General features: G+C 43.8%; 1 protein-coding gene across 9 annotated transcripts in view; it reads right to left on the bottom strand.

Moving 5' to 3' along the window:
- The window catches only part of ERCC6 (ERCC excision repair 6, chromatin remodeling factor), a 69,898-nt gene extending 58,682 nt beyond the window's left edge, over nt 1-11,216 (bottom strand). For 4 of the 9 annotated variants that reach the window (XR_002643304.3, XR_016388101.1, XM_089897822.1 and 1 more), the window contains exons 1-4: nt 11,078-11,215; nt 5,598-6,033; nt 3,572-3,692; nt 1,552-1,663 (exon numbers count right to left, since the gene is read on the bottom strand). Coding sequence is in view for 7 of the 9 variants with exons in the window: in XM_089897822.1 (XP_089753948.1) it covers nt 1,552-1,663; nt 3,572-3,692; nt 5,598-6,019 (655 nt within the window). In the remaining 2 variants the exon portion in view is untranslated. Of the gene's footprint in view, nt 1-1,551; nt 1,664-3,571; nt 3,693-5,597; nt 6,034-11,077 lie in introns of all 9 variants that reach the window. The other 5 variants (XM_089897820.1, XM_089897821.1, XM_089897823.1 and 2 more) reach the window with 2 other exon arrangements.
- Between the last annotated feature and the right edge of the window lie 228 nt (nt 11,217-11,444).

Raw genomic sequence — 11,444 nt, forward strand, 5'->3', positions numbered from 1 at the left:
GGAGGAGGAAGGGTTATAAGAGAGACCAGGAGTCTGAATTGTTAGCTGGAGCCCCACTGAAGAGGGATAATAGGAACCAGGAGTTCAGGAAAAGGGCAAAAGGCCACAGGTCTACAGATTTGTAAGATACTAGAACCTAGATGGCCACAAAAGCCATAAGTAATGGATGAGATTATTTGGGGAGAGGTAGTATAAGAAGAAGGCAGCTCAGGACTTCCCTGGTGGCGCAGTGGTTAAGAATCTGCCTGCCAATGCAAGGGACACGGGTTCGATCCCTGGTCCAGGAAGATCCCACATGCTGCGGAGCAACTAAGCCCGCGCGCCACAACTACTGAAGCCCGCGCGCCCTACAGCCCGTGCTCCGCGACAAGAGAAGCCACCGCCAATGAGAAGCCCGCGCACCACAATGAAGACTCAATGCAGCCATAAATAAATAAATTTATAAAAAAGAAGAGGGCTCAGCAAGAAATTCTGAGAATAATCAACATTTAAGATAAGCCTAGAAAAGCTGGTCAAAAAAAAACTAAACAGAAATGGTCAGAAGGCTAAAAGGAAAACCAGAAGAGAGACATGGATCCTGGAAGGCAGGGACGTATCAGCTGCTATGGACAGGCCAAGTGGCGTTTTTGGATGGGGGAAGTAACAATTAGTCCTGGGCCACGTTTTACCAAACAAATGATAGGTAGCAAAAGGCAGCAGCGAGTTCTAGTCAAGCCAGACCAGGACAATCGTTTTTTTACCAATGAGAAATACGGCATTTCAGCAGCAGAAAGCACTCCTCATAGGCCCAATGGATCCTGCGAGACGTTAATAGCACATCTAATATTTATTTTTTTCCAATGCCTCAATTCTCACAATTCTCTTGTCTTACTGACTAGACTTCTGGAATTCGTAGCAAATATTTGCCTGAAGGGTTTAAATCTATACTTCAACTAGTAAATAACTGAACAGCTACCAACAATTTCTAAACACACATGCACACACACTGACTACAAAGATATTTCGTTTCAGAGCTTATGCATCTTCCCAAAAGGCTTCCCAAAAGATGCCCATCCAGGTCAGTGATATAAACAAAATCATGGCCATGGATTAAATAACCTGAATTAAGATGCCCTTTCTTGAACAACAGAATTGATGCTTGGAAAGCCTGCCAAATATGTCCCCAAAAGATATTTAAAAGCAATTCTATGAATGTTGATGGATGATGCTTGGTCAACAAAACGTAATTCAATCAAGATGTTAGGTGTCTACAAAATCAATTATAAAAGAATGTTAAGATTTCTAATTTATTAGACGTAATACTAAATGCACACCAGGAGCCTCCATTAGACTGAGTTAAAAATTTACTTTCTTTCTCTGAAACCCCATAAGACTTAAAATAGATTTGGTTCTACAGGTGTGGAGAATAAAATTTTCCTGTGTCTGTTTTGTCACTAAGTAAACAAATGTATTTTTCCCAACACCCAGGCCAGAACTGAAGGGACACCCTCCGCTGACGAGAGGCATCAGGCATCAATTCGAGAACAGAGACACCATCCCCAGTATCCTCACCTGCGTCCTCCTCCTCCAGACTGGCATGATCTAGTTCAACTTTTACCTCTGCTCCCCCAAGGATAGCCTGGAGACGTTTCTGTTTTGCTGTGATCTTCTTCAGCTGTTGTTCCTTAATGGGTAGATATTGAATACAAAAAACAGCAGTGAAGTGATTAAATGTTAAATACAAACGACAGCATTGCAAAATTTTAAAAACTTTAATCAAGAGCAAAATAAAAATAAAACAATTACCAAATACTACTATTACTACAGAAAACCTTATTTGAATAACTGCCACTTTTCTAGCAGGAAGAAGCCCTCAAAGCATGTCCATCGGGCAGCATCCCTGTCCCCACCCACTCTCCTGACTGGGCGGCACAGCTCTCTACCTGCCTGAGCAGCTAAGTTCACTGCACTGACTCTCCACTGACTTGGGAGGTGGAACTGCTCTACATGGTTTCCTCATTACACACTGGGTAAATCACTGAATTTCTCTGTTCCTGACCTTAGCAGCCAATGGGCTATGAGGTCAATAGGCTGTAGGGATAAGAAACAAACACAAATGTTCAAACAGTTGAAAAAGTCAGTCACCTTTGATAATCTACCATATTTATGACTGTCCTTTATAGTATCCTACCCAATCACAAAATTTTAAAGGGAAAATCTATTTTGATATACCCTTTTACTCTGTCCTCCCTGGGCCCCCCTTTGTCTTGTCTCCCTCTACAACACCAGAGCTTGGATATGCGGCCATTCCTAGGGACTCCATAATTAACTAGGCCTGTGGTAGGTGGTTCTTTCTCCCAAGGTCAAGAATGCTTGAACGCCAAACATGAGTGTGGAGCAAGGGGACATCCTGATTATAAACACCATGTTGTAATGACTTGTAATTCCTTTTACTGTATCTCACAGTTTTTTTCTCAGCAAATTCTCATACAGAACAGCCTCTCTCTGAATAGTCGCTCTCTAAACAGCAAAAAGCTGCTAAAGAAAGACAGGAATATATAACCAAGTTAGACCAGTACCTAAAGGGGCCTAAGATTGGTCCTCTCTGCTCTTCGAAACCCCAGCCCACCAGAAGCCCACTATTCACATGCTCCACGAGAAGCCAGGCGGTCTCCTCTCTGCTTTGGGGAGACCCCTGGTGCCTCAAGCCACTGTGAGCTCTGACCTTTGGGCTGCTGCTGTGGAGTTAAGTGAGAGAGACAGTGTGGAGAAGATCATGAACCGGTGAGTGGAGAGCAAAAGGAGGAACCAAGGTTAACCACACCCCACAAGTAGAGCCTGAAAAAGAGCTGTGAGGACTCTACTCACTGCACTGAACCAACTGCAAGCGCAAGGCCATCTGCTAGTCACTTCGGATGGCGGCAATAAAATGTTCAAAACCAGTCATTTCTACATCCTGCAATACATTGTCATGAAGTGTACATCAATTCTAAAAAATGTTTCAAACCTCATAAAAACAATGTCAGAAGTGACAGACATTCCCTACCCTTAAGTCCTCCAACCCTAAGTGCAGACCCGGTCAGTGTGGCTGGGTGATGACTGAACACCGAAGGCCAGCCTCTCAGAACAGTGATCACGAGTGTGTGAGGGGCGAGGGCTGGGTCGACGGGAAACGTCTGCAGACAGTCAGTGCAAGCAGGAGCTGAGCAGCAAAAAGAGCAAGTCCACGCAAGACAAGGAGACGGCACGAGAGGCCCGCAGGCCAAAGAACCTAAGCTGGGGAAAGAAAGTGGTACCGCAGGGAGACTATGAAAGTACCCGAGTGAGGAGGCACGCAAAGCCAAAAGAGGAACTTCTTCTCAGTTACGTATGTATGCGTACATATGCGTATTTTTAGAAACACTCTTTAAGCAGAGGATGCTAAAGGGAAACAGCCAAAAAAATTAAACGTATAAAAGGAACTCAAAAGTTTCTGTTATAAATTTGCTTCACATCTTACCAGTACTTTTCAGAATAGCTACTTCCTAAATATTACATGAGCCTAAATAATGACTTTTGCAAAAATGCAACTTAGTGTGTTATTTGGAGTCACCTTGTTATACTTCTGTCGTTTTACAGAATCTAGTTTCCTGTTGATGTCTTTGTTGGTGTCAGCTTGAGGGCTAAGTTGTTCAATAATTTTATTGATTTGCCTTAGGGATGTCGTACATGACCTGAAAAAGAAGATGAAATGTCCATTTTCCACTCTGGTAACATCTTTTATAGAATAACATGGAGAGAAATGCTAAAAACATGTCCCTTTTACTTCTTATTAACTAAAAGACAAAAGCAACTAAACCAGAATACATATTCTTTTTGGCCACTAATAGAACTTGAAGGGTTATTAGGAGTCTAAGCTGACTGCTCATGTTTTTCTCTAATCTGGCCAATTTTAATCAGTTCATTCCAATTTGCAAGCAGATTCATTCATTCTACAAGCATTTTAAGGGTCTACTCCATTCAAGAGACTGTGCAAAACCAATAGGCAATAAGTTGTCCCTTTATATGAAAAAATGCATACACTTTTTTTTTGAGAGTGAATTTTTTAGAGCAGTTTTAGGTTCACGGCAAAACTGAGAGGAAGGTAAAGATTTCCCATACACTCCCTGCCCCAAATACGCACAGCGTACCCCATTACCAACAACTCATACATGCGTGTTTAAAGGCCATTATGGAAGTCTCCCAAAGCTTGTAAAAGTACTAAAAATATTTAAACATCTTCTTATATAGGTCAGGCAACTGTGACAATATTTTTCTTTTGCATGACTAGAAGACTTATTTGCTGTCGTTTGACACTTTGTAGTGCAAAGAAAAAGAATCAGTTTATAATACATTGCTCCTAAAATAGACATCATAGAATTGTAACTCCCAAGTTTCAAAACACAAATTCAATCTCAACACTTGTGTAATTTGCTGTTTGTACCCTTTGTGGATTTCAGGAGAAAAGATGTTATCAATGCAAGTTACTGGCAGTCTCAGTACGTGTCACCATCTGTCTAGTGTTAGGCGGCCTCTAGTGTTAGGTGACTCTGCAGCACCCTGCTCTGTCACCTCTGCAAGCAGTGGATACATTTCCCAGGTCGAATGTAAAAGGTGTGTTCATTACATGGCATCGAGGTCCTCACGCCTGAAGGTCAGACGACAACTACTGGAGAACACCTGCTGCTCAAGAGTCCCAAAGAACACACCAGAAAACTGCTGGCAGAAAACATGCCCTTTAAGTGCCAACAGCTGCCTGTACCACAGTGCCCCCCCCCCCCCCCGCCAGGGTAGCCAAAAGCTCTACGTGCCTCCCACCCCCTCCCCCAGCCGCTCCCACCTGAGACCACACCATCCCTCCACCCAGTCCTCCCCTTCCCCTTCCTGTTTCCCTGACACAGCCGAGAACACTGGCCAAGGAGGGCAGACTGGCAACGGAGAGCGAGCTCAACTCAATCCCCTGCCCCGTTTTCCAACCCAGGTCCAGGGCACCCCCTTCCCCACCAGTGTGCTGTGCGCAACACGGCCCAGGTCTGTTTCTCCTCTAAAGCACAAGTGAAGTCTCTATGGGACTTCAGCTTTCTTTATAGAGTCAAAATTACAACAAAAGAAAGAAAAAGCAGGGAGTTGTTTCTCACTGTTTCTAGAAATGCAAATCTGAAAAGGTACCAAAAGACTGGCCCTAGGTTTAGGCACAGGAAACTGGAAAGAAATTATAGGATGGGGAGGTGGGGGGGGGGCGGATATGTTCCTGGTATCTGGAGTAGGACATATCAGAACTTTAGGAACACTTCTCCTGAGAACCATTCTGTGCACAAGCTTGCAAAATCTGGGGCACTTAGAACAGTGCTTCTCTCCAAGACATCATGTGTAAACAAGCTGCTGTGAACTGAACTGAGCCCCTAACTACTGTGTACAGCACTTCTGAGCGAAAGGGCTGGGGTTTAGACACAAGGTCAAGGACCACCCTTACTGACCCCATCCTCCAATTAAAGGTTCTATAAATCTCCTAAATTTCTGGACTACCACAGCTATTGTCTGAATCTCTCCGTCATATGTAAACACAAACTCTATAATCAGAGAGAAGATGGTCCACTCACATGAGGTCGTCCAGCACTGACTGATACTCCTTCTCTGCGTCGGCAAGCTGGGCCACACGGCTGGCCTCATGAATGGCGCTGTCCACCTGCTGAAGCACCCCTTGCTCCAGCACGTCCTGGTCATAGACGTCCACACCCAAACCCTGCAGCTCCAGGGCCTGTGCACTGGGCTCCACCGCCTGGATCTGATGTCTGTTGATGTGCAGCAGGGCTGGCCCTCTCCTCGGAAGTTCCGAGGGATACCCCTTGGCGGAAGTGGAGGGTCCATTAGCAGGGGAACAAGAGGGGAGGCTCTCCCCCAGCTCCACGTCGCCATCGTTCTCCTGCTTGATTGTCCCCTCTGCACTCTCACTGATATCCTGACTCTGTGAACAGTCTTGCTCCTGAGTTTGACTTGAGTGGGGGATCCTCTCTTTTGGCATCCTCTACAGACTATCTAAAAGGAAAACAATTTTTCAGTCAGCCCTTCAGTTACATAGAATTGATATTTATATAGTTTCGTAAATATCTTATAACGAAAGCAGACCAATTTCTAAAAAACATCAAGAAATAATCCTCCAATTATACATAAATTTAAGTTCCCAAGTATTTTTCTTAAATGGGCACAAGCTATAGATCTTCTTGAGTGCTGATAATTGAGAAAAATTAACCAGAAAAACAAAAAAAAGAAGAAAAAATGCAGTATCACCAACAAACGACACTGGGGTAGCCAGCTAAGAAAGCTGGCAGCCAGCATCCTGAATGATGCCCACAGAGTCTTCTCCAAATCAACTGAAGTCATTTCACTGCTGCTTTCCAAGTCAGCCTCTTCACTGCATTATGGCACAAGTGACCTACATTATAGTGGCAAGATCAACTGTAAAGTATAGATTTAGTGACTTGAGAGAGATTCTCTACAAATCTAACACTAAAAACTTTTAGGTTGAACTCCAAAAAACAGAAACTCTGAACAAGAGGTAATAAATAGCACCACTCAAATCAGAATCTGAGGAAGATTAATTAAAATATTCTCAAAAATAACTCCATTTCAATGCATGATATCATTTCTCACCATCAGGCTGGCAAAAACATGATGACTGATAATATCCAGGAGAGGCAAGAAAAATCCACTTTCACATAATGCCGGTGGGAACATAAGTTTGTAAAATTCTTTTGGAAGGCAATTTAGCAATATTTGTCAAGATTTAAAATTCACATTACTAGGCACTTATTCCAGAGAAATACTCACATATACATAAGGATATTTATTGTAGCATGTTTTAAAATAGTTTTTAAAAGTCATTAAGTATTTTCAGTGGTAGTGATATAAAAGCCAAGTAAGACGAAAAAAGTCACATCGTATGAAGACATTTATATTGGAAAACAATGTGTATCCACACCTGTGTGTATGGAATGCATTCAAAATGATCTGGGGATACAAACTAAACCTGCGACAATTGGGAGGGGGAAGCAGAAGGAACAGGTAGGAATAAAGGGGAACTCTCACATTTTACTCCAAGAAATCAAGAACTCCTTGAAAGGAAATGTGTTCACTATATTGCCTGTATAACTCCATCGAATAAATACTTTTATATACATTAAAAAAAAAAAGTGACAGCTTTTCTTTTTATTTAACAGTGAACAAACTAGGGTTTCTTTCAGCACTAAAACTTTATTTCAATGAAATGATGACAAATTCCCCAACAAGCCCCACTCATTCCTCATTAAATAAAATGATCCCAGTGGCCAAGCACTAGGATACAAAGATGCCAGGAACTTAAGTGTCATCCTGCCCTAAGCAGCTCGCTCACTAGTGGAGGAGAAGCATGCCAGTAACAACACAGAGGGGCAGGTCTGTAAAAGAGGCACAGGCAAGAGCCCAGGTGGGGGACTTCCCTGGTGGCACAGTGGTTAAGAATCCGCCTGTCAATGCAGGGGACATGGGTTCGAGCCCTGGTCCAGGAAGATCCCACATGCCGCGGAGCAACTAAGCCCATGCGCCACAACTACTGAGCCTGCGCTCTAGAGCCCGCGAGCCACAACTAGTGAGCCCGCATGCCACAACTACTGAAGCCTGCGTGCCTAGAGCTCATGCTCCAAAACAAGAGAAGCCACCCCAATGAGAAGCCCGCGCACCGCAACGAAGAGTAGCCCCCGCTCGCCGCAACTAGAGAAAGCCCGCATGCAGCAAGACCCAACGCAGACCAAAAAACTAATTAATTTTTGAAAGTTATCTTAGGAACGTAATAAATTCTTTAATTCAAATGAAACTCTTTGATCAATGTAGTCTTCAAAATTAACATTACCTACAGTATTTAGAGCAAGTCAGTTTGGAATACACACTGAGACATTTTTCTAACAGTAAAGATTGAATCTATTTCCCTTTTTTCCTTCTGTTTCCCTGTGACCAAGGGCATATATATTCTTTTCTGTAAATTCATTTTTTTTTGAATTTTTGAATTTTATTTTATTTATTTTTTATACAGCAGGTTCTTATTAGTTATCCATTTTATACATATTAGTGTATATATGTCAATCCCAATCTCCCAATTCATCACACCATCACCACCACCCGCCATTTTCCACCCTTGGTGTCCATACGTTTGTTCTCTACATCTGTGTCTTAATTTCTGCCCTGCAAACCAATTCATCTGTACCATTTTTCTAGGTTCCACATATATGCGTTAATATACGATATCTGTTTTTCTCTTTCTGAGAAAAAAAGAGGCCAGGTGGGCATAGAGGAAAGGACAGTGCACTGGGTCTGGAGTTCAAAAAACACATACAAACTGAGATTTGAACATGTGACCCAGGATCTGATATAGAGGAGGTGTTCATACACGCTGAAAGGAAGTAAGGTTCAGAGAGGCATCTAAAATAACAAGTCTGGTCTGGACAACTGAGTCACTCGTGAATTCAGTCACAAAAATATGAATCAGAAAAGCAGCAGATGGGAAGCAGGGAGAGCTGGCAGTAACGTGTCCAGCTGGCACGCAGGCAGAAATGCAAATCTAGGCTCTAGAGAAAATCTGGACAAGATGTGGATGCACTGGCAGAGTAAACAGCCCCAGGGATCCCAAGGCTGTGACAGGTACCAAAGATCCTTTTAGAGGGTAAGAAAAGGCTAACACTGAAAAGGTTAAAAGAGAACAGCAGAGTAAGAAAGTTCCTCCATTTGGGGCCATTCTGATTATTTTCAGGAGAAAGGATAAGACTGGCACTCTATCATTTTCAACAGAGAGAGCAGGATTCTGGCTCAGAGTCTTCATACTAGCTGGAATTTAACAATTCTGTTTTCATTGTTCTTATTTGTATGTATATAAAGATTTCCTTTTCAGGTTAAAAAAAGACATTAAATCCATCAAAATATTAAGTAATAACACTGTAGTACAAAGAAAAGGTTAAAATAATAATGTTTGGAGAAAACTTCTAATAACAGAAAAAGAGTAAGAGGGAATGGTTAAAAATGGAAAATAACAGGGCAAGTTCCAAAGGAAACCAGAAAGGGTCCAGTGGATTTGGAAAGTAGGTCGCTAGTTACCTTAGTAAAAGAAACCTTAGTGTAGCAAAGGGGACAAAGCCAGACTGCAGTGGGATAAGAAGTGAGTAGAGAAGGAAACAGAGGCCTTATCCCCTTAAGGATAGGTCATGGCAGGGAGATCACTGGAATAATAAAGTAATCACAGGATGGGGTAAAGATGCTGAATAATTGACCTTGGGGTCCAAGCTGGGTAGATTTTTAGAAAACAAGCCAGAAGGGACTGGAAGAGGGAGGGAAGGAGGGAGAAAGGGAAGGGAAGGGAAAAGGGAAAAAAGAAATAAGGAAGCAGTCAAGAAGCCACTTGGAGAACGGACCAAAGGGCAAGTCTCCTGGGAATAAGAGATGAAAACAAGGAAGCTCTCCTCAGAACGTAAAGAGTTTCCAAAGTGAAATAAATTATATGACATTCAATAAATATTTATTGAGTGACTTCCCTGGTGGTCCAGTGGTTAAGACTCCACGCTCCCAATGCAGGGGGCCGGGGTTCGATCCCTGGTCAGGGAACTAGATCCTGCATGCCGCAACTAAGAGCCCGCATGCCAGCTCAGCCAAATAAATAAATATATTTTTTAAAAACATTTATTGAAAGTCAATTACACCAGGCAATGTACTCAGTTAACTAGTTTCCGTCCCCACTGAGCTTAGAGGCTCTTGCGGATGACACATATTTTAAGAATTTTATATATACATATACATATTTACGTATAAGTATGTATTTATACATAAATTATACACACACACAAATGTAACCGTGGTTAACTGCCTTAAGAAGAAAGTACAGGATTCTTTATGACAAAATAACAGAGGAGCCTAATTGACATTGCAGAGGTAGGTGTGAGGTCAGGGAGGTCTCTCTGATAAAGTTATATTTGAACCAGCATCTGAAGGATGAATAGGAGTTAACAGGCCAAAAGTGAATATTTTGCAAAGAAATAGCATGTCTAATTCCTAAGGCTGGAAAGAGCTGGTGCGGTTGGAAAAATGGAAGAAGGCTGCATTGTGAGAAATCTTTTATTTTATTTTACATGAATAACAGAGTTAAAGGAGCTGATAAAGACTCCATTTATTGTGTAAATTCTACAAAACATCTTCTAACACTCTGCAAGGCTCAATCATCTGAGAAAACAATATCTTCATTGTCTTTCTTTAAGCACTGGGGCTTCTGTGGGATGAGCTGGATTCTGGTTGGGAGGTTTGGTTGAATGCATGCAGAGCTGGGGAGGGGAATGGGCACAAGTGAAGACGGAGGGGCAGGCAAGGGCCCTGAGGAAACACAAAGGGCCTGAGGAAACATGAACTTGGATTTTTCTGCAAGTGTAATGCAGTGACTTCGAAGAGTTTTAAACAGGGTGACAATGGCATGACCCAATTTATGTTTGTAAAAGACCAGTTGGACTACTGTACAGATAATGGATTGGAGGAAACAGTGCAACATGGACATGTTGGGACACGTACGGGTGACAAGTGACAGAAGCTTGGAACAGGGAGACAGCACTGAAGATGGATGCTACGTGGGAAATCTTTCTGTTACGGAACTTATATGCGGACTGCTCAATCCTCCTTCACATACTCCCACTTTACTGTATCAAGGCCTAAAGTGCCTGACTTCTACTTACCCCGATTCTCTCTTTCAAATAACAGTGTTTTAATCGAGACCAAACAGGGCCGGGCTGCCCCTGCGCGCGGGGACCGAACACAAAGCCGAGAAGTTGATGCTTAGATGCCGGCCCGCCTGCCCGCGGCGGAACCAGAAGCTGGGACAACCCCCGGCCCCCCCCAGGTGAGCGCCCCGCAGCGTCACTTCCGGCCGCAGGTGGGCTGGCGTATTAGGCTAGCGCCCGGCCCGAGGGCCGCCTCCCGGCACCCCGCGCGGATGGGCTCCTTCCCGGCCGCCTGGACAGCCCGAGCGGGCCCCAGACATCTCCCGCCCGACGTTCAACTCAGCTGCCAGAACACTCACCGCAGGGCCCCACGACCAGCCGTATAGAAACGCAGAAGCAGCCCCTTCGCGAACAGCCTTGCAACCGGGACTGGGACCGGGCGCGGCGCGTGCGTCTTCTGCCCGCCGTAAGCACCGCCCCCAACAATGACCCGACGGGCTTGCGCGTGTGGGGCCTATGGCGCATGCGCCGGCTCCAGGGTTTATTTTGAACTGCGGGCGAGACCACGTGGTTTGAGCGAAGAATGCAGCCCCGCCTTTCTACCTGTGAACTGGGTACGAAAGTGCCCTAGGCTGCTGACCTGTGGCTTGTGACCAGTGCTTCACTCGTGGTGAAAAATGCCTCTGTAGTAAGGCGGTTATAAGAATTAAAAGATGTTTCCAGAAA

This window comes from Delphinapterus leucas, chromosome 16 (assembly GCF_059928025.1).
Source record: "Delphinapterus leucas isolate spDelLeu-1000000601 "Yukka" chromosome 16, BTC_Dleu_Yukka2, whole genome shotgun sequence".
Lineage (NCBI taxonomy): Eukaryota > Metazoa > Chordata > Mammalia > Artiodactyla > Monodontidae > Delphinapterus > Delphinapterus leucas.